The following is a 22,134-nucleotide window of genomic DNA, read 5'->3' as shown; positions in this document are numbered from 1 at the left end:
CCCTCTCCCAAACCCGTGAGATATTATTCAATTTGCTCCCACTTCGAGATCCCACCACCAGCCTCACTCGCTGCCCACGTGGGCCCCACCAGGTACCCGCACGGTGGGCCCACGATTTCAGTGACGTACTAGTACAACATGATGGCGAAATGGTAGGGCTATTATTAATTAATTAATCCGTGCAGATATCGTTGGGGGGTTAAACCGAGGGGTTAGTTTAGGCATTGACGGTGGGGGTCCCAGGTTGAACCGTGCTGAGCTGGCAGGTCCGGTGGTAAATATTTAATTCAGTTCAGTACAAAAACATTAGGCTATTTGTGATGGCGAGCCGTATACGTATAGTTGTACTTGAATTTATAAATTATTATTATTCATCATCTGGTTTATACTTCTTTAAAAACCAGATAAGCAAGCAGCAACTAACCATAGTTAAGTGCGTTTGGTGAGGCTCCAACATTGATACATCGTCATCATTAGCCAAAAGTAAAGGCGAATCAGGGTTCAGAATGAGATTGGCAAATACAGTACTCCTTGTACAAATGTGTAGTGTATCTGTGTATGTTCATTGATTTGTCATTAGCCATTGCACTTGTCGCTTAATTGTGTAGCTTTTCAGTGATTAGAATTTGATGTTGCCGATCAACCAATTGCTGTGCAGCAGCAGTAGTTGTTAGCTTGTCTCGTTGGTGATCTTTACTTCCCTTGAAGAAAACGAGCTCTCAAATTACGACTAGTTACTATCACTTGGAACATGAGATAGAAAATGAAGTGGAAAAATAAAACAAGGGATTGTTATCAGTTCTAGGTCAAGTTATATTTTGCTTTTGCTTAAAGTTTGATTAACCTTTTTGCTATGGTGTGTGTGCCCTGCACAACCCAATGAGATACTGCTATAATCTACGAAACAAAGCATAAGTTGCAGTCAAGGCTTGTTAATTTGGAGTAATCTTGCTGCTAATTCGGAGTACTTTCCACATACAGTGGAGTAGAGTAATTAGCTGCCCTGTTCATCTAAGTATAGTGTACTTAAAGGAGAGGTAGTACTACCTAATACTCTTCTCACTAATGTGGCCCGTACGGCTGTATTGTACCTTTCCAGTTAGGTTTTGGTTGAGATCTATATCAATCAGCAATTCAGCATCTATTGGAGCAATGCCTATACATACTACAGGATCTCGAGCTTAACTGTTCTTGATTCCCTAATCACGAGACAGGATCATTGCTTGGTCCTGGCAATGTCGGTCACAGGCTCTAGCTAAGCTAGCCATTTGATGGACTCAATGCATCATTCCATCAGAGATTGCAAATGGTCTTAAAGTTTTCATGTCTCCTGGTGGAAATATTTCTGAAACTCTGAACTTCCTGAAACTCTGAACTCTTCATTTTGTTTATCTGAAGTTTTTGCTGAACCTGCGAACAAATCACGGATTATGGAAACGTTGACAGGATGACATCGGAAAAGTGGACCATTCCTACGTCATTGGGGATTTGAAATCGGAGAGAAAATTGGTGGAGAAAAAGCTAATTTTAGCAGATTAGGACCATGAGATGTGTGCAGTGTGTGTCTGTAGCTACAGAGGGTTCGTGAGCGTTGTTGGAAGGGAGCAGAGGCGAGGACGCCGGGTAGGACACACAGGATTTTTGGCATTCAGCGTCAGCCGAATAATTGCGCGCCAATCCACCCGATGGGGTTGGCCGATAGCTCCTTGTCGCCGACGGACGCCGTCGCCGGGAGAGGCGACACCCCCAGACTCCATGAACGATCCAGGCCCGTCGTTTACACGTACTCTCCCAGTCTCATGAAAAACAAACTTTGTACGAAAGTGAATACTAGCTTTTAAGCCGTTGTAAACATTTAAATTTTAAAAGTTGATTTTAGAATTAATTCTGATGTTTTTTTTTTCTTCTTCATAGTTTGATTTTTGAGTTAATTTCACTTTGGATCTTATTTTGCTGTTAAAGTTTCATTTTAGACCATCATTTATCCTTTTTTTAAAACTATTTTACTATGTAACTTTACTTTTCTTGCATAATGGACCGTCTCAAACCACATCTTCAGCACTTCAATGATCTCGAGCACATCGTTAACAACATGCCGGTCAACTTTCCTACATATACGCTTGTCATAGCTTTGCCTAAGGAAACGCGAGACATAATTAGTGAATAGAGTTAAGATGGTCCATTATGCAATAAAGATAAAAGTTAACTAGTTCAAACTGAAAAATATTATGTATATGATGGTCCAAAGTGAAGTTTTACCAATAAACATGGTCTAAAGTACACTTCACTTTTGTTTTTATCATTTGCTTCTAAATGGTTGAGGACATAGATATAAGAATTTTAACTGGCAATTTTTTTTTTTTGCTGACACATGAGATCTATTCTTCACCTGCTATGCTTTTGTACTTCCTCCGACTAAGAGTGTGTTTAGTTCACGTCAAAATTAGAAGTTTAGTTGAAAGTGGAACGATGTGATGAAAAAATTGGAAGTTTATGTGTGTAGAAATGATTTGATGTGATGAAAAAGTTAAAAGTTTAAAAAAAAAAGTTTAGAACTAAACAAGGCCTAAAAATGAATCAAATCCTGGCAATGAACCGGTTCATAGCCACTAGCCAGGAATTGAGTACGCAGTAGCCTCAGCTCAGCATGGAGATGGTCAGATGGAGAAGAGAGTATAGACAGCCAGCCAGACAGGTCAGCTGGTCAGATCAGATGCCACTCGTCTCGTTATTGAGATCGGCCGGTGTTTGCAGACCAAACAGGACTAGTACTGTAGTAAATTGTTTAAACTGACGGCTCTGAATTCTGGTCACATGCTGCATTGCATGCTGCTCACATGCGTTTGCGCCTCTGGCCACTGATGCACAGTGGAGTAGAACCAAATTAACAGCTACACAGTAGAATGTTTCTCTCCTCAATTAGTAAGTGGGGTACAAATTTGCAATGCTGCTTGCTTCCATTTTTCTCAAATGGCGGCTAGATACATACTGAACCCCTGATACCGGTGAAGCCGTTGCAAATCAACAGCCTGACAGAAAATCATCCATGCATGTTCATCTTTTATATATAAAGAAAGTTTTTTATTGAACTTGGACAACTATATTAAGGTGATAGAACCATATATAATAGAAAATTAGACGATTGAATCAGTCATGTTTAATTTGTTTCCTATAAGGTTCGAAATGGTAGCAAACCAACAAGCAGCTAAACAAATACTAGCACGTAAATTCTTCATGTTTTTTTTTCAGTGCTTAGTTGAGTTGGGATATGTAGGTCTTATTTTTTCACTTATGTTTATACTTATCAATCAAAATTTGAATATTTAACTTTAAATTTAGAGTTGATTTTGGGGTTTTTTCATCGTAGTTTATTTTTTAAGGCTTTGCTATTAAATTGTTAAGAACACGTATATAAAAGTTTTATTCATAAATTATTTTACGTTTACAAATATGTTATTTGGCTTATTCCAGGGTACTGTAGCTGAGGTCACAGATCTATACGTGTGCGCTGGTTGCAGTGGCCACTGGGATGGACACGGACTCTTTAATTCCAGAGTACCAAGTCGCTGACCGACACCGGGAAGAGATGAAGAGATCGCGGCTGGTCCTTTTCAGATCGGTGACCTCGCTTCCCCGGTGGTCGGCATGCTGATGGAATTGGATTACTGTCAAACCAAACCAAAACTAAAACCAAACCAGATGAGGAATGAATGCATGAAGGATCGATCAAATCGTACACCCTCCATCCTACCGTATCAGTTCAAAAAGGCATAATATAATTATAACCAATCTGGGTAATGTTAAGATTATGGGCATATAATGATTTAATTTATTCCATAAATAAATCATGACATTACAGATGAAAACTAGCATGAACGCATCATTAGATCTACACATGTAAACTACGCAGAATAACATGAACAGATCAAATATGCGCAACATATTGAACACGTACCGAGGTGACGAAAAGACCGGCTGCTTGGTCGAAACTTTTCGCAGGTGTCTACGAAGGCACGAAACACGCGAGCGAAGAGGAAGGCGAGCCGTCACGAACGAACAGGGAGCAGTCGCGCGAAGCGCTTCCCAAAAACCTTATTGCCGCCTTCTCCCGGTGCAGGACGTCAAAGGCAGAGGTTCCGGAGACCTGCTCTCCCGATCGCTGGTGCACGCCGGCGAGCGGGATGGAGTAGTCTACGAGCGACGGCGCAGTACAGAGTAGGAGGCAAACCCTAGATTGATTTTCGCATATATCGCGTGAAGACGGCGGGTCGGTTTATATAGAGAAGGGTCGCTTGATCAGGGCGCCCGCACGATCTCTACTGCGCGTAACCGAACCGGATAAGTCGCGCGTAACTTATCCGGACTCCACGCCGTTTGCACGCACCGGATTTTTCGGAACGTTTCCAAAACAAAACGAATCCGAATTTGCAGCAAAACAAAACTGCAAAAGGAGGCTGCATCTGCGCAAGGGTGAGGAGCCAATTTTTCGGACCATTCGACGCGTACGTCGTGCACGCGCGCCGCCTGCCCTGCCCTGCCCTGCCCTGCCAGGCGAGGCGAGCGAGCGCGTGCGTGTGTTTCCCCTCTTCTCTCCACCACACATGCTTCAAGTGGCTAGGAGGGCATCCTCCCTTTTAAGGAGGTCCCCCTCTCCTAGAATAAGCAAGGTGGTACTAAACTCCACATGCATGCCATCCCATGAGGTGGGCTTTTGTGATTTTCCAAATAATTAATCTTCGAGTGGGCTAAGGCCCATTCATTAATTCCAACAATCCCCCACCAAATCTCAAAATCCCACTGAGATTTGCCTTTTCCAATGTACTGTTTATATACCAGCGGTTCGATGGAGACCAATTAAGGTTGAACATCCACCTAGAACTCCAAGCTACACTTACTCACAACTTGAACAATGGACTACGCCTTGAATTGCAAGTCTTGTGCAAGCAAGTTTCACTCAAAGTCTTATCTGGTACTAGACCGTCTGTAGACTACCCCTCGGGTGGAGCGTATAAGTCATACTCCTAGGTCTTTAGTAAGCTTCCTAGAAGATTCACCCAAAATCTTCATAGACTGCGACCAACAGTCAAGCTCACAAAGGTGAGTTCCTTCAAGAATGCTCTGCAGGACAACATCTTTGCTAATTAAAGCCAACAGAACTCATTAAGACATAGCCAACCTGCCTTGCAGCTCACGAGAGTATATGCATCTTCACTTGGATAGGGTATATATATTGGTACTCTCCTCTAGTTTATTAATGGTTTGTTCTTCCCAGGATCTAATTCACGGAATCTCCGATCACATAGACTGGGTTACCACCATAGTATAACTCACATGGGTCTCAAACCCATCTCCTTCGATACATTGTCTATCACATTTCGTGATAGTCCCTTCGTGAAGGGATCTGCCAGGTTTCTCGCTGTTTGGATGTAATCCAACGTTATAACTCCGGAGTTTCTTAATTTCCTGACAGACTTCAATCGTCTTTTCACATGTCTAGACGATTTCATATTATCCTTAGAACTATTCACTTTGACAATTACCATTTGATTGTCACAGTTCATAAGGATAGCCGGCACCGGTTTTTCAACAACAGGCAGATCCATTAATAGATCACGCAGCCATTCTGCCTCAACAGTAGCAGTATCCAGTGCCGTTAGCTCTGCTTCCATGGTTGACCTCGTCAAAATTGTCTGTTTGCAAGACCTCCATGAAACAGCACCACCACCTAGTGTGAAAACATATCCACTAGTGGCTTTGATCTTATCCACATCAGAGATCCAGTTAGAATCACTATAACCCTCCAGTACCGCAGGATACCCAGTATAGTGAAGCCCCAATTCCACAGTACCTTTCAGATAGCGCATTACTCGCTCAAGCGCACGCCAGTGATCATCTCCCGGATTAGAAGTAAATCGGCTCAACTTGCTCACAGCAAAGGAGATATCAGGCCTAGTTGCACTAGCCAGGTACATCAACGAGCCAATGATTTGGGAGTATTCCAGTTGATTCCTAGCAATTCTCTTGTTCTTGTGAAGCAACAAGCTAGGATCATAAGGTGTTGGAGAAGGCTTACTATCAATGTAGCCAAAGCGATTCAAGATCTTCTCCACATAATGGGACTGCAAGAGAGTAATCCCATTCTCACCTCTAATTAGCTTAATGTTTAAGATAACATCAGCTACTCCCAAATCTTTCATATCAAAATTTTGAGACAAGAATGATTTAACCTCATTTATCACCTCAAGGTTTGTCCCAAATATCAGTATGTCGTCAACATACAAGCACAAAATAACTCCCTCACCCCCACCATGGCGATAGTACACACATTTATCTGCCTCATTGACTGCAAAGCCTGCAGATGTCAATATTTTGTCAAATTTCTCATGCCATTGCTTAGGAGCTTGTTTCAGACCATACAAAGACTTCAACAATTTGCACACTTTGCCTTCTTGACCTTCAACTACAAACCCATCAGGTTGATCCATATAGATCTCCTCATCCAGCTCTCCATTAAGAAAAGCTGTCTTAACGTCCATTTGATGAACGAGAAGACCATGTGAGGCTGCTAGGGAAAGTAGCACACGAATTGTGGTCAATCTAGCAACAGGTGAGTAAGTGTCAAAGAAATCTTCGCCTTCTTTCTGAGTATAGCCCTTAGCAACAAGCCGAGCCTTGTACTTTTCAATAGTACCGTCAGGCCTAAGCTTCTTCTTGAACACCCACTTGCACCCCACAGGTTGACACCCATAGGGTCGCTCTGTCACCTCCCAAGTCCCGTTAGCGATAATGGAATCCATTTCACTACGGACAGCCTCCTTCCAGTAGTCTGCATCAGGAGATGCATATGCTTCTGAAATTGACTTAGGAGTGTCATCCACGAGGTACACAGTGAAATCATCACCAAAAGACTTAGCCGTCCTTTGTCTCTTACTCCTTCGAGGAGCTTCACTGACATCCTCCTCAGAGACAAGTTCATGTGTATGTTCAGTTTGTTCTGGTGGTGTGATTGAACTGGGAATTATTTCAGAGGGTTGGTTCGAACCACTATGTGTATCCTTCATTGGGAAAAAGCTCTCAAAGAAGGTAGCATCACGAGACTCCATAATTGTACCAACATGCATGTCCGGTACCTCGGATTTAACTATTAAAAATCTATAGGCAATGATATGATGAGCATATCCCAGAAAAACACAGTCCACAGTCTTAGGTCCAAGTTTGCGCTTCTTCGTTATTGGTACATTGACTTTCGCCAAGCACCCCCATGTGCGCAAATAAGAAAGTGATGGTTTTCTACCAATCCATATCTTATATGGTGTTTTGTCCTTATTTCTGTTAGGAACTCTGTTTAACACATGATTTGAGGTCAACAATGCCTCCCCCCACCATGCCTTAGGCAGTCCCGCGGTGTCCAACATGGCATTCACCAAGTCAGTCAGTGTGCGGTTCTTCCTTTCAGCAATCCCATTAGACTCGGGAGAATAGGGAGGCGTCCTCTCATGTATGATGCCATGTTCCTCACAGAATAAGTCAAACTCGTTCGAGAAAAACTCTCCACCACGATCAGACCTAAGCCTTTTTATCTTTCTGTCAAGTTGATTTTCAACTTCTGCCTTATAAATTTTAAAATAGTCTAGAGCCTCGTCTTTCGTTTTCAACAAGTACACATAGCAAAATCTAGTAGCATCATCAATCAATGTCATGAAATATCGTTTTCCACCCTTCGTCAACACCCCATTCATTTCACAAAGATCTGAATGTAGGAGTTCTAGTGGTGCCAAGTTTCTCTCCTCGGCAGCCTTGTGAGGCTTGCGAGGTTGCTTCGATTGCACACAACTATGGCACTTAGAACCTTTGACAATGGAAAACTTAGGAATTAAACACATGCTGGAAAGCCGAGACATCAAGCCAAAATTAATATGACATAAACGTGAATGCCAAACATTAGCCTCATCATCCACACTGCCACAAATATGATTCACAGACTTATTGCAGAAATCAGAAAGGGAAAAGTGGAATAGGCCTCCGCACTCATAACCTTTACCAATAAAATATCCATGTTTAGACACGACTACTTTATTAGACTCAAAAACCAACTTAAATCCGTCTCTAGTCAGACGGGAGCCACTAACAAGATTCCTGTCGATAGAAGGGACATGCTGCACGTTCTTCAGCTGCACGATCTTTCCCGAAGTAAACTTCAGATCTACCGTGCCAACACCATGAACAGAAGCATGTGACCCATTCCCCATTAGGACGGTGGAACCCCGTGCGACCTGATAAGAAGAAAACAATGAGATGTCAGCACAAACATGTACATTGGCCCCAGTATCAACCCACCAATTAGTAGATTGATTAACTGAAAAAACAGTAGGTAAATTACCATACCTGCTTCCATCTCCAGTGTTGCCAATGGTCACATTAGCAGACTTAGAAGTCTACCCTGCAGGTGCCTTCATCCCCTTGCGTTGTGGACACTTCCTAGCCAGATGACCAACTTGGCCACACACAAAGCAAGTCCTCTCATCCTGATTAGGATTGTTGTTGTTCTTCTTCTGCTTCTTGAAGTTGGTGGTCTGCTGAGCTTTGTATTTCCCCTTGCTCTTGTTCTGGGCCTTGTGCACAACATTGGCACTGGACTGCCCACCATCGCCCTTAGACGCGGCATCTTTTTCCCGAGCTTTCTCCTCAACATCAAGAGACGCAATCAACCCCTCAACGGAGTATTCCTGTCTCTTGTGTTTGAGTGCAGTACCGAAACTCCTCCAAGATGGAGGTAGTTTTGCAATAATGCACCCGGCCACAAATTTGTCGGGTAAGACACACTTAAGGAGTTCGAGTTCCTTAGCCATGGTTTGTATCTCATGAGCCTGTTCGACTACAGAACGGTTGTCAGCCATTTTGTAGTCATGAAACTGCTCCATGATATACAGATCATTGCTAGCATCAGTAGCACCGAATTTAGTATTCAGTGCATCCCACAACTCCTTAGCATCGGTCATATGCATATACACCTCGACCAGACGATCGCCAAGAACGCTAAGAATGCATCCCACAAAGAGAGTAGTGGCTTCCTCGAATTGCTTCTGCTGTTCAGCAGTAAGAACTCCTTTAGGTTTGCCAGTACTCACCCAGAAGCATTTCATAGCTGTCAGCCACAGAGTGACCCTGATCTGCCATCTCTTAAAATGCACACCGGTGAATTTATCCGGCCTCAGTGCATCGGCAAAACCAGCCATAGTAAAATCACAGTGCCTATAATAAGGTTTTTGGATTGTTGAGATTATGGGCATATAATGATTTAATTTATTCCATAAATAAATCATGACATTACAGATGAAAACTAGCATGAACGCATCATTAGATCTACACATGTAAACTACGCAGAATAACATGAACAGATCAAATATGCGCAACATATTGAACACGTACCGAGGTGACGAAAAGACCGGCTGCTTGGTCGAAACTTTTCGCAGGTGTCTACGAAGGCACGAAACACGCGAGCGAAGAGGAAGGCGAGCCGTCACGAACGAACAGGGAGCAGTCGCGCGAAGCGCTTCCCAAAAACCTTATTGCCGCCTTCTCCCGGTGCAGGACGTCAAAGGCAGAGGTTCCGGAGACCTGCTCTCCCGATCGCTGGTGCACGCCGGCGAGCGGGATGGAGTAGTCTACGAGCGACGGCGCAGTACAGAGTAGGAGGCAAACCCTAGATTGATTTTCGCATATATCGCGTGAAGACGGCGGGTCGGTTTATATAGAGAAGGGTCGCTTGATCAGGGCGCCCGCACGATCTCTACTGCGCGTAACCGAACCGGATAAGTCGCGCGTAACTTATCCGGACTCCACGCCGTTTGCACGCACCGGATTTTTCGGAACGTTTCCAAAACAAAACGAATCCGAATTTGCAGCAAAACAAAACTGCAAAAGGAGGCTGCATCTGCGCAAGGGTGAGGAGCCAATTTTTCGGACCATTCGACGCGTACGTCGTGCACGCGCGCCGCCTGCCAGGCCAGGCGAGGCGAGCGAGCGCGCGCGTGTTTCCCCTCTTCTCTCCACCATACATGCTTCAAGTGGCTAGGAGGGCATCCTCCCTTTTAAGGAGGTCCCCCTCTCCTAGAATAAGCAAGGTGGTACTAAACTCCACATGCATGCCATCCCATGAGGTGGGCTTTTGTGATTTTCCAAAGAATTAATCTTCGAGTGGGCTAAGGCCCATTCATTAATTCCAACAGGTAAAACATAGAAGCAATCAAACAAAAAACCAAACATAAAACGAGATAAAATATAATCTAATACAACGAATCTAGACATAATAAAGTATATCCCATCTTATCCTAGTTTTTTTAAGAGAGTAACAAATACTACCTCCGTCCCAAAATATAACAACTTTTAGCTATAAATCGGACACACAGTTGTCTAGATTCATAGCTAAAAATGCTTGCATTTTAGGACAGACGGAGTAGCAATATAGTACTCCCTCCGTTTCACAATGTAAGTCATTTTAGCACTTCCCATGTTTATATTAATATTAATGAATCTAGATATATATATTAAATTAACATCATTATAAACGTGGAAAGTGCTAGAATGAATTACATTGTGAATCGGAGTGAGTACTACTCAACTATACGTCGGCTAGGAGCCTAATGGATTTCTTAAAAAAAAAGGGGAGCCTAATGGATTCTTCTTTTGCAATTTTATACTACTACCAGCTGATGATGATTCAGCAGCTCACGCCGTGATCACATAGAAAAGGATCAAAGAAGGAAGAGACAACAAATCTCATGCTTCCACGTAGCACACTCTACTTCTGAAAAAAAAATAATTTTACGCGGGAAAAGCTACATCTGAAGCTGTGATTGTGTGAATACGCGTTAAAGATGATTCCTTTATCGATTTCTGAATTTTCTTTACGTCCATTCAGACTGCCTATGCCTGAAGAATTCTTTTCCTTTTCGTTAATACTGATCTCAAGAAGAATCCTGCTTAGTACAGGAGCCATAGTAGCGAAACGATATATTTACAAATAAAAAGTATTTGTGAATAAAATTTTTATTTACGTATTTCTAGCGATCTAAAAGCAAATGCTGAAAAATAAACTTTAATAAAAAAAATCTTAAAATCAGCTTTAAATTTAAGGTTAAAAATTTAAATTTTAGTTAATAATTAGTATAAGCATAAGCATAAAACTGAAAGCGTCAGTTTGTTTTTGTCAAATCTGATCACGGTCACCGACCTTCCTGCCATTGTAGTGGTCAAATCTTTCAGCGTGGGCGTGGACGCCAGAGGAGGAAGACGCGTCGCCGCGCGGCCAAGCCATCCCCGATCGATCCCCACCCGCAGCGGCGGCGAGGCGGCCGGAGAGGAGGGAGATGGAGATGGAGGCGGTGCCGGCGCTGGCGGTGGTGGACGCGCGGTTCGTCGCGGGGGACGCGGCGGCGCTGTCCGTGGCGAAGACGCTGAGCCTGTCCGGGAGTGACTTCACCGTCACCGACGCCGCCACGGGCGCCGTCGTGCTGCGCGTCGACGGCGTGCTCTTCAGCCTCCGCCGCCGCTGCCTCCTCGCCGACGCCGACCGCCGCCCCGTCCTCACCGTCCAAGAATCGGTGCGCGCGACACTCGACTCCCCTCCCCTACTCTCTTCTCTTCTTCCCCACCGTGCCAATCTGATCGGTGGTGGTGAGCTCCGGTGGGTGCAGGCGATGGTGATGAACAGGAGGTGGAAGGTGTTCCGGGGGGAGAGCACGAGCCGGCGTGACCTGCTCTTCACCGTGGTGAAGCCGTCGGCGATCCAGCTATGGGGTTCGACCAAGGTGAGCGTGTTCCTCGCCAGCAACGACGCCGAGCAGGCCAGCGACTTCCGCGTCACCGGCAGCTACCACGACGGCGCCTGCGCCGTCTCCCTCGGCGACTCTGACACCGTCATCGCAAAGGCAAGCAAAGCAACCCCTCTCTCTCCCCCCTGCTCAAACCACTTCCGTCATTTCATCGAACACCTGGTGGGCGTGCTGCTCGACCTGACGCAAAAACTGTTTCGCGCGCAGATCGACCGGCGGTTCAGCGTGGCGAGCGCGCTGCTGGGGAAGAACGCATACAGCGTCACCGTCAACGCCGGCATCGACTACGCCTTCATCGTCGCGCTCGTCGTCGTCCTCGACGAGATGCATTTCCAGCCATGACAAGATCGAAACCAAAGCTCTCCCTGCTCCCATCGATTCAAAAAGACACGATTTTTTTACCCTTCAGTTTTGCTAGCTCTGTATACAGGCTTGATAGACGAGAGGAAGGTTGTAATTGGTTGAGAAGTGAAAACAATTCAGAAAATTATACGGTGGATGATTGCAATTGATTATTGTTGATGAAAGTTGTTATATTTTGTGATAAATCTTAAGGGTTAGAAGTTGTTATATTTTAGCACGGAGAGGGTATACGAAAGTGGGTTGCATCACTGGATGCTTTCAATGTGCCGTACTGCTGTCAGGGTTCACTTTACCGTGCGGTTACCGCGGTTACCGGGTTTACCGCGGGGTACGGTAATATAAATACCGCGGTAACCTCCTTAAATTCAAATAAATTTAAAAAATAATTTAAATTTTTGATAAATTTTGTATGGTTTTGTACGGTTTTTCACGGTTACCGCGCGGTAACCCCGACCCCGGCGGTTTGGGAAACCCTGACTGCTGTACAATTTGAGTTCATGTGCTGTCAGAACTAGTATCGCTTTCAAGACATGAAACAGATTCAGTACAAACAGCCCTACCACATGCTGTGCTGAATGTGCATTTGCAGCTGATGTTTGTTGGGAGCACGGTTGAATGAACATGCCATTTCTCTTGGTTTTCTGCTCAATTTTTGTTTTGGTGCGTTTGTTGTTTAACTTGGTAACAAAATTTGCGTCCATCAAACAATGCATCCGAAATTAAAATTGATAGGCGCGTGCTGAATTCCGTTTCAATGTCAAGCAAAAGCAATAACAAGAAGTTACACTTGCGCAAGGATGAAGCAAGATTGAAGAAAAAACGTAGAAAAAATTTGAAGCTTAGTCTTCTGGTTTTCTTTGCTAGTCTTCTTTCTTGTTTTGTTGTGTTTCTCATTTGTGAGGTTTGGAGTTTACATAAATTTTTACAAATTGTTCCTCTCACAAAACTTATTTTAAGAATAAACCATGTCAAAAACTAATTTCATGAATGAATCGTTTCTATTCCTAAAATTAGTTTTTTTTGCCACGGTTTATTGTTGAAACAATTTGTCCAAATTTTGGTGGATTTTATGTACTCATGTTTACAACGTTTGGCTGTGTATAATCCACATGTGGATATAGAGGTTAGATATTTATCCATTGTCTAAAAAAAGAAGTTACACTTACGACGACAGACCAATTTTGCAGTTCAGACGGAAAGGCGAAGTCTGTAACATACTCGCAAATTGCAAGAGTGCGAGGCAATCCCATAAATTTTGACAATTTGACTCTTTGCAAAAACTATTTTTACAAATGAACCGCTGCCAAAACTTATTTCAAATCTGACCCTTTTGCTCAACGCCAAATCGTGTGGCGCTGAACTTAGACACCTCAGCGTCACGTCAGCTGGCGCTGAATGCCGTGCCACGGCGGATGGGAGACTAAGTTAGCGTGCCAACGTACATTCAGTGTCATGCTATTTGGTGCTGAGGTGTCTAAATTCAGCGTCACACGATTTGGCGTTGAGCAAAAGGGTCAGATTTGAAATAAGTTTTGAGAGCGGTTTATTTATAAAAATAGTTTTTGTAAAGGGTCAAACTGTCAAAATTTGTGAGGCAATCCTCAAGCATGGCAAGTACGAGTGGGATAAGCACGTAGATTGAGACTGACATCAGAAAACCGCGGCGAGCTGGCGACTGCGTCGGCTGCGGACCGTGGTTGACGACCGGTCGCCGTCGACGCGGCAGTCTTCGCCGGTGTCAAACCGGCGACCTACTGGCGGCGAATGTCAATCATGTCGCATGCCTTCCTTTCTCTTCTTGATAAATTCAGCCATCCGGCGACATGGACGTCGCCCATTTCATCATCGAGGTGTATTTCAACACGCGTTCTCCGCAGCGTCGACGAGCAGAACGCAAGCCGACGACGAGGATGGCTGCGGCGGCAGCGCCGACGGTGGTGGTGGTGGACGCGCGGCACTGCGCGGCGGAGGCGACGGCGTTCGCGGTGGCGAGGGTGATCGGCACGACGGAGCGCGACTTCGCGGTGACGGACGCCGCCGGCGCGGTGGTGATGCGCTTGGAGGGCGCCGTGTTCAGCCTCCGGAAGCGGACGCTCCTCCTCGACGCGGCGCGCCGCCCGGTGCTCACCATGACGGACTCGACCTACCTGATGAGCTCGATGTGGCACGCCTTCAGAGGGGACAGCACCAGCCGCCGGAGCGTCCTCTTCAGCGTCGTCAAGGAGTCCGTCGTCCAGGTCAGGACCAAGATCTTCGTCTACCTCGGCGGCTACCGCTCCGCCGACCAGGTCCCCGACTTCGTCATCGGCGGCAACTACTACGGCGGCGCATGCACTGTCTTCGCCGGCAACTCCGACTCCGACGCCGACGCCGCCATTGCTCAGGTGAGCTAATTAACATCTCAAAATTCATCAAGCAGATCATTGGTGATCGATTTTATTGGGAAAGCAATTTCATCCCTCATCCCTCATCAAACAATATGAAAAATTAGCAACATAGATTGATATGAAATATATCACTCCACAAACATACAAGTTTGAATTCAACTTCTACAAGTTAACAAAAATAACAAATATAGTTGTGAATGTGCGATAACTATTTTCAGTTTAATTTGTTATTTTTGTTGCAACTTGTAGAAATTGAATTTGGTCTTGCATTTCTTGTGGACTGATATATTCTGTATTAATCTATGCTTTTATTTTTTTAATTTTTTTATAACTATTTAGATAACATGCAAACAATGAGAGGATGTCCCCTCGAGGGATGAAAATCCATATCCGATTTTATTAACATTTTTGTTTGTTGAATTTGATGCTGTAGATCACTCGTCCAAATTTGGCGGGTACATTGGTGGGATTGACGAGGTCTGTGTATACGGCTAGGATCAACCCGGGGATAGACCAGGCGTTCATCCTGTCGCTCGTTGTGATTCTGCACGAGATGCATCACTGCAACACTAGTAGTAGGAATTGGGGACTTTGAACTCTGAACTTGTGACATTTTTTCTTCTTTTATTTTTCAGTACAGGTTCATCAAATGTAAATCAGTAAATGTATGTCTCTCATTTTTCTATGAATCAACTGCGTTCAATAAATTGTCAAGAGAGGTTTCTTGTGGCCAGATATTTTATCTTTATTTCAAGACACGGTCAGTGCATACACGATTAAGCCAAACAGAAAAAAAGAAAGAAAGAAAGAAAAGAGATTGGGTATGACAACGAACTCAAGTTTTACAAGAGAAGAGAGGTCGGTAAAATATTTCTTCGAATTTGGACGTCTCTGATGACTTTGCTAAAATAAAAGGGTAGTAGCACTGAATATACAACAAACGGGAGCACCCAACTGTACTGCAAGTAGCCAAAAAAAATATGCAGGGGACAGTTGCAGTATTTCAATGTGAAATTCAGACGGCCAGGTTCAATACTTGTCTAATTGGTCGGCCATTTCGGTGCATTTATGGGCTTGATGCTGGAAACGCTATGAAATATGACAATGTTTCTACCACCAATTATTAGAACAACAGATTCGTGATCAACTTTGAAGCCTTGTCATTGTCTCACACCATCGTACAAGAATTCTGCAACAACAGGCAATCCCTGTTAAGGCTTGGGTTTATTTTCATCATCCTTGTCCTGAAAAAAACAGCGAACAGGATTACAGTCCCAATTAGTAATCACCGAATAGGCAACTGGGACGTTTTACAGTCCCAGACTCCCAGTTAGTAATCACCGAACAGGATTACAACCCTATAAAAATCTCAATTGGAAAGCAAATGAACTGAACACATTATACTAGAGATGTCTAAGTTCTCCAGAGGAAAAGCACCACGGCTAAAGCTGCTCCCAGAACAGGATTTTGTTGGATTAGTTTGTGGTATCTTTGCTGGGTCGGCCGAAAATCGACCAACCTAATTGTATTAAGAAGAGAGAAAAATGAGCCAGGTACAGAATGACATTGTACTGTCGCAGGGCATAAGCCCCCCAAAAAAAGAAAAAAAAACTCCTGGGGATCAAGGAACCCAGGAGAAAACTCCCACACACTACTCTCTATGCTTAAACACTCCAGCTTCCCTCCAAATCAGCACTTCATCTCTAATGGCTCTGTAAACTTGCGCTGCAGTGCAATCTTTGTGTTCAAAGATTCTCGAGTTGCGCTCTTTCCAGATTAGTTTGTGGTATCTCTGTTCATTTAATAGATTGGTATCAGCAAGAATGCAAAGTATTGATACTGTTGTTTGAAATATAACATCGGAACATGGTTCTTTGGTACCTGGTGAAGACCCAATCTCCCATCGCTGGTCTAGAAGTTAATAAGGCAGATATCTGGTGAAAACAGATGAATTCTCCCATAGCATTGCATTACATGGGAACCAAGCCATCATGTATGTACATGGGCCATTAGACAAGTACAAACCAAACACCATTGAGCATTCGCATCTTAGGGTTCATTCAAGTGTGCATACTAGCCGATCTGAGTTGTTAGTTGTACCACCGCCAGCTGGCAGTAAAGAGTGTGGCACCCGTTGAGCCTTAGTTATGACTGCTGGGCATCAACTGCAGCTGATTGCTTCAGATAGTTCAAAAACCAGGTAAGGTATGTTGATGTTGTTCCCCTCAGAAGATGCAAAAGAAATTCCTACCATGCTTTGTTCCCAATCACCAATAATCACGACAAGAGCATCTGCCATCTTTAAAATGGTGAAAGCGGCTTACATCTCTGACCACAATCTCCCGACCAGTTACCTGGGACATTAACTTGATAGCTAGATGGCAGTCATCACATACACGTAGATTCTTCATCACTCGGATAGGAACTCCTTCAGGTAAGCTCAGAAAAGCAAACGCTATTGCCAACTTCTCACTGTGGTGAGACAAACTAACTTCTTTCTCCTCATCCTCCATATCATGGAGCACCATGCTCATGTCCGGTGAATACCCACACTGCCTAATCTTGGCCATCATCTCTTCCAAACATTCATCGATCTCCTTTTGTCTTGGATGCGATTCATCTCCAGTGCAGAATTGGTGTATGTGACCCTTAAGCTCCACCCAGCTGACACCAGGCTCCTTCCTCACATTGTTATCTCTCATGGCTTTTCTTACCTCACTGACATCTCCCCATCTCCTGCTGGTAGCTCGAATATTTGATAGCAGAACATAAGAGGCAGAGTCATGAGGGTCCAACTCAATGACACGTTTTGCTATCCGCTCTGCCATGTCAAAATTCTTCTGGGTCTTACAAGCAGACAACAATGTCTTCCATATGACCCCATCAGGAGTTAAAGGCATTGACAAGATGAGGGCCTCTGCTTCGTCCAGACAACCTGATCGCCCAAGAAGATCCACAACACAAGTGTAGTGTTTCACACTTGGTTGCATTCCATAAGTCTTAGTCATAAGCTCAAAGCAATCCATGCCCTCCTCTTTCAGACCACTATGGCTGCAAGCATATAGCAAGGCCAAGAAAGTAACATCACTAGGTTCTGCCCCTCCATTCATCATCTGTTTGAACAGCTCGATTGCTTTCTGTCCATGCCCGTGGAATCCATAAGCTGAGATCATTGCACTGAGAAGGAAGGTATCTGAACCACAATAACCAAAGAAAACTCTCTCTGAGTCACCTAAGCACCCGCAACGAGAATACATATGCACAAGACAAGTCATTACTGGCACAACTTTGTCAACTCCAGCTTTCATAACCTGCCCATGAATTTGCTGCCCTTGAGCAAGAGCTGCCAAATCTGAGCAAGAACTAATAGCACTTACGAAAGTGACCACATCAGCAGCCACACCGACACTTCTCATCATGCAGAAATACTCTAGCGCTCCCTCTGAGTCTCCATTCTGTGTCCTTCCAGCGATTATGGTATTGCATGATACAATGCTAAGTGAAGGGAGCATTCGGAGCACAGCCTCACCTTCTTGAAGACACCCACATCTCATGTACATGTGAGCCAACGAGCTCCCAACACACATGTCTCTGTCCAGCCCAGACCGCACGACATACGCATGGACCTGCCGCCCAGTCACAACATCTCTAAGCCCGGCACAGCACCGGAACACGCTCCCGAGGCCAAACTCATCAGGATGCATCCCCTCCCTCCTCATATCAAGGAAGAAGCCCAAGCTCTCCTCATCAAATCCTAGGTTGGTGAGCCCAGCTACCATGGCATTCCAAGTCGCCACATTCCTCTCAGGCATTTCATCGAACAGCTTCCGCGCGCCACCCAGGTCGCCATTCTTGATGTAACCCCCGAACAGAATGTTCCAGGACATGACGTTCCTCCTGGGAATTCTCTCGAACAGTTCGCGGGCGGCGGTGAGGTCGCCCAGGTCAGCATACGCCAGCATGAGGTGGTTCGCCGTAAAGCGGTCGGTGGCGGCGCCGGACGTGGCGGCGAAGGCGTGGAGCTGGCGCAGTGGCCGGAGGGCGCGGCAAGCCCGGAAGAGGTGGGAGAAGAGGCGGGCAGCGTCCGACCAGAGCACGCCGCGGAAGGGTCGCCGCAGCGCGTCCCTGAGGCGGCCGGTGGCGCAGAGGCGGACGAACTCGTCCTTGGTGGCGACCGTGTCCAGTGACAATGCAACCAGTCCAACCATCGACCGAAGGGAGAGGGCACGGACTGGGGCCGCGCCACGGCCGTCTCCTGCAGTCGCCGGTGAGATTCCGGCGGCCGGATGCAATGCAGTAGCGGTGCTCCAGCGGCGGCGCAGCGCCGCCGTGCGGTTCGAAGTGAAGAGATGGGAGCGAGACGGCGAGTGCTTCACCTTCTCCTGTGGGCTACTGGGCTGGGCCATTGAGGCCTGGAAGTTTAAAGAGCAGAAAATTAAGTTTGAAGAACAGAATTTACTTGATTTGGTAAATTGGCTTGGTATATATTGTCTTTTAATTTTGAAAGAGTGGTCACGATAGGAATTTACATTAGAACACAAATCTGGCAATGCCACCTCTTCAAACTACAACACAAATCTGGATTGATTTCCATTATATCTAAAAATAATAATCACAGGAAAATCAATTGCACTAAATATATATATGTTCCATAGTTTGATCTGACTCCTTCTCGAGTTTTCCAGTAGTTAGATCGAATGTACTACCAGCTAACTCATGCTAATAGGGTGGGTACTGAGCTACTACAACAGAACAGAACAAGGTTCCCTCTACATCTAATACGGGGCAAGCTAATGCTGCCTGAATGTGAGGTTCAGACGCCCAGGTCGAAGTTTTGCTTCATCGGTCAGCCAATTTGGTGCTGTTTTTGGTTTGATTCTGGAAACCCCATGGAATATGAGCCTTGATTTACCACCAAATATGAGAACATCACCAGATTCCAGATCAACCTTTGAAGCTTTATCCACATCGTTCACGTCACCATACAAGAATTCTGCAGTGTCACCTAGCGAAAATGAAACAACAGGCAATCCCTTATGAAGGCTGGGTTTCGTTTCATCTTTGTCCTGTAAAAATGATACATTCACACAGTCCAGTTAGTAATCACCAAAGAGGATCACAGCAATATAAACATTTCAATTGAAAAGCAGAGGAATTGAAGGCATTATACTATACAAATGCAAGTACAAGAAACTCTGAAGAAAATAACCATAGGAAAAGCTGCTTTGACCTAGGTGAGGATTTTGTTGGAGTAATTTATTGAGGAAGACTTGTAATACTAATCTTTGAAATATAATTGTATAACGTTGAAGATTGTGGATCTTTCGTACCTGGTGAAGACCTAACTTACCACTGCTGGTATAGAAGTTAACAAGGCAGATATCTGGTGACAGTGGAGGAAGTTCTTCAACATCATTGGCAGGTCTGGCTTTTTGTCTCAAAAATTCATTGGAAGCTTGGATGGCATCTTTAACTATCTTACTGAATACTTCTGGTATACTTGGTGGTTGAGCACCATCAAATGGACGTGTATCTCCATATGAACGTGAATTTGGATCCCAGTTCTTCCCTAAGCACATCATCTGCAAACTTAATTTACCACCATCTCTGTAGCCAGGAGTATAAAATCCTCCTGAGCCAATACCAAGTTTCTGGCAGCGTCTGATAATGTCAACCTGATATGTGCGATAAAAGAGATTAGATATATACTTTCAAAATTAAATAAACATTGGGAATTTATAATACAACCTAAATAAAATCACAATAATCAAATAAATTGAGAAAGTGCATATTAATGTGAGGAATTCTGAAAATTCTACGAAAGTTGTAGCAAACTGTGCCAATGAGAGAGTCACAGTAGTGACATAGAACTTCAAAATCATGAGTGCACATGATTCCAGATTCCAACACAAAAAGAGCAAAATGAATGGAAAACAACTATTGATAGTACTTTTGAAACAAATGTTGATGCTGGCAGAAACTGTAGTAAAATTGAGCAACATGTTTGATATTGAGATACCTGATCATCATGCTTTAAGAACTTTTTCAACAGAACCATCCCAGGTCTCAAATATTGCAATGGAGCTGCCTCCTTGGAAAGTTGCTCCCTTTCTCGTCTTTTTTCTCTGTTGATTTCCAGTAAAGAACGACTTAACTTGATGGAGCACTTATCATCTCTTTTTATGCATATGTCAAATGGGGCAGCTCCTGAACCAGATCCTACAGATCCAGAACTGCATGGAATGGTTCTTGGGCCTGGAGATTCTTGCAGTCGAACCGGTGTAACCATGTGCTGTGGTGACTCTAGCGGTTTCTGTGGTTGAACAATTGCTGCAGCCAATTGGAGTGGGGACTTGTTACTGCTAACTGAAGGAGAGGATGAACTTGGCCCCTTCTTTTGCTGTTCCAACGACTTCTCATGAACCTGAAAAACACAGAGTGTGTCAGAAGCAGAGTACAAACAAAAGGCCTCACAAGGTACAAGCTAAAATATACCTAACATGGAACAAGTTTGTGTAAGCTTTTATCTCTAACAGGAAAAAAAAAGGAGATTAGGGAGAGACGTCACTCCAAATATTTTAAAGAAGAAATTATGAGCACGTTGAGGATTGAACACGGGACATCGGGGTTAAAACCACACACCCCTTGCCACTGCACTATCAAGTGCATCTCCTTTTATCTCTAACAGTAGATGTACTAATCGAAACGAGGCAGCAAAAATAAATAATGGTGAAGCCTGCAGTTCTACACAGGTCATACAAGAAAGCAATACAAATTGTATTGCAATAATAAGAATATGCATAGGCAAGCTGCTGTAGAGTAACAAGAATCCTGAAGAACATTTTCGGACTGCTGCTCGTCATGTAAAAGTATATACATTATAAGGTTCAGTTCCTCAACCTATCGAGATCATTACACCAAACCCGATTAGGAATCATGTACTGAGAAACAGAGAAAGGAATGCAGTATCATTTGCAATCACATGGATCTACTACTTCCCCATTGCCCAGTTGCCAAAGAGACGATTATAGGTTTCCTACTTCACACACACCAAACCAAAAGAATAATTAAACATTAACTGACGACTGATCCAATGTCGAACCCTAACCATCGCCGCAAACAATAGCAATACAGCATTACATATGTGATTTCAGGAAATTTAAAGCACGGCACCGGCGTCATGGCAACCCAAGTCTAGTACTCTAGTAGAGGCGGAAACAAGGTGGCGGCGCGACCAGTTGCAATCGGAATCCATCGGAAAGAAGAAAATCCCGGAGGTTTCAAAAAAAAAAACACTAGGGCACGGTGGCGCGTACCGGTCCGCGAGGGAGGCGAGCCTTCTGCCGCGGGGGGAAGTTCGCCGGCGTCCTGACCCCGTGGCCGCCGCCGCCGCCGCCGCCGACCATCGACGAAGCCGCGAGGGTTAGCGCGGATGCGAGAACTAAAGCGGGAAACGGCTTTACGCTTTCTCCCTTGAGCGGCGCCTTCTCTTCGGAAACGCAGCGGCGACGCGACTCGTTTCAAATCGATGTGCCCACTCGTTTTATAAC

At 44.6% G+C, this 22,134-nt stretch overlaps 4 protein-coding genes across 4 annotated transcripts; 2 read left to right on the top strand and 2 right to left on the bottom strand.

Annotated features, from left to right (window-relative positions):
• The first annotated feature begins 11,239 nt into the window (after positions 1 to 11,239).
• Positions 11,240 to 12,361, top strand: LOC4334568 (protein LURP-one-related 15). Its single transcript, XM_015773708.3, has 3 exons — positions 11,240 to 11,603; positions 11,697 to 11,930; positions 12,042 to 12,361. The coding sequence occupies exons 1-3, from the start codon at positions 11,370 to 11,372 to the stop codon at positions 12,174 to 12,176; spliced, it is 603 nt and encodes a 200-aa protein (XP_015629194.1). The 5' UTR covers positions 11,240 to 11,369; the 3' UTR covers positions 12,177 to 12,361.
• A 1,541-nt stretch (positions 12,362 to 13,902) lies between these two features.
• On the top strand, positions 13,903 to 15,280 carry LOC4334567 (protein LURP-one-related 15). The gene is made up of 2 exons (XM_015774667.3): positions 13,903 to 14,581; positions 15,018 to 15,280. The coding sequence occupies exons 1-2, from the start codon at positions 14,021 to 14,023 to the stop codon at positions 15,177 to 15,179; spliced, it is 723 nt and encodes a 240-aa protein (XP_015630153.2). The 5' UTR covers positions 13,903 to 14,020; the 3' UTR covers positions 15,180 to 15,280.
• A 794-nt stretch (positions 15,281 to 16,074) lies between these two features.
• On the bottom strand, positions 16,075 to 19,053 carry LOC4334566 (pentatricopeptide repeat-containing protein At2g41080). Its single transcript, XM_015772564.3, has 2 exons — positions 16,466 to 19,053; positions 16,075 to 16,376 (listed from the first exon to the last, which is right to left on the bottom strand). The coding sequence occupies exon 1, from the start codon at positions 18,988 to 18,990 to the stop codon at positions 16,852 to 16,854; it is 2,139 nt and encodes a 712-aa protein (XP_015628050.1). The 5' UTR covers positions 18,991 to 19,053; the 3' UTR covers positions 16,075 to 16,376; positions 16,466 to 16,851.
• Positions 19,054 to 19,150: 97 nt separating this feature from the next.
• LOC4334565 (uncharacterized) lies at positions 19,151 to 22,101 on the bottom strand. Its single transcript, XM_015772565.3, has 4 exons — positions 21,901 to 22,101; positions 20,604 to 21,008; positions 19,915 to 20,259; positions 19,151 to 19,650 (listed from the first exon to the last, which is right to left on the bottom strand). Exons 1-4 carry the CDS (start codon positions 21,988 to 21,990, stop codon positions 19,375 to 19,377), a joined length of 1,116 nt encoding a protein of 371 aa, XP_015628051.1. The 5' UTR covers positions 21,991 to 22,101; the 3' UTR covers positions 19,151 to 19,374.
• Between the last annotated feature and the right edge of the window lie 33 nt (positions 22,102 to 22,134).

This window comes from Oryza sativa, chromosome 3 (assembly GCF_034140825.1).
Source record: "Oryza sativa Japonica Group chromosome 3, ASM3414082v1".
Lineage (NCBI taxonomy): Eukaryota > Viridiplantae > Streptophyta > Magnoliopsida > Poales > Poaceae > Oryza > Oryza sativa.
Note: the sequence above shows the minus strand (reverse complement) of the source record. Positions and strands in the feature narration are given on the sequence as shown.

What these genes read in the sequence shown, in the direction of transcription:
- LOC4334566 (XM_015772564.3), bottom strand. Translation starts at nt 18,990, where the DNA reads ATGGCCCAGCCCAGTAGCCCACAGGAGAAGGTGAAGCACTCGCCGTCT.
- LOC4334565 (XM_015772565.3), bottom strand. Translation starts at nt 21,990, where the DNA reads ATGGTCGGCGGCGGCGGCGGCGGCGGCCACGGGGTCAGGACGCCGGCG. An exon ending in CTCGCCTCCCTCGCGGACCG is followed by an intron (nt 21,009 to 21,900) that starts GTACGCGCCACC and finishes TGTGTTTTTCAG; the next exon opens with GTTCATGAGAAGTCGTTGGA. An exon ending in TCTTAAAGCATGATGATCAG is followed by an intron (nt 20,260 to 20,603) that starts GTATCTCAATAT and finishes CGCACATATCAG; the next exon opens with GTTGACATTATCAGACGCTG.
- LOC4334568 (XM_015773708.3), top strand. Translation starts at nt 11,370, where the DNA reads ATGGAGATGGAGGCGGTGCCGGCGCTGGCGGTGGTGGACGCGCGGTTC. An exon ending in TCCTCACCGTCCAAGAATCG is followed by an intron (nt 11,604 to 11,696) that starts GTGCGCGCGACA and finishes CGGTGGGTGCAG; the next exon opens with GCGATGGTGATGAACAGGAG. An exon ending in CTGACACCGTCATCGCAAAG is followed by an intron (nt 11,931 to 12,041) that starts GCAAGCAAAGCA and finishes TTTCGCGCGCAG; the next exon opens with ATCGACCGGCGGTTCAGCGT.
- LOC4334567 (XM_015774667.3), top strand. Translation starts at nt 14,021, where the DNA reads ATGGACGTCGCCCATTTCATCATCGAGGTGTATTTCAACACGCGTTCT. An exon ending in CCGACGCCGCCATTGCTCAG is followed by an intron (nt 14,582 to 15,017) that starts GTGAGCTAATTA and finishes TTGATGCTGTAG; the next exon opens with ATCACTCGTCCAAATTTGGC.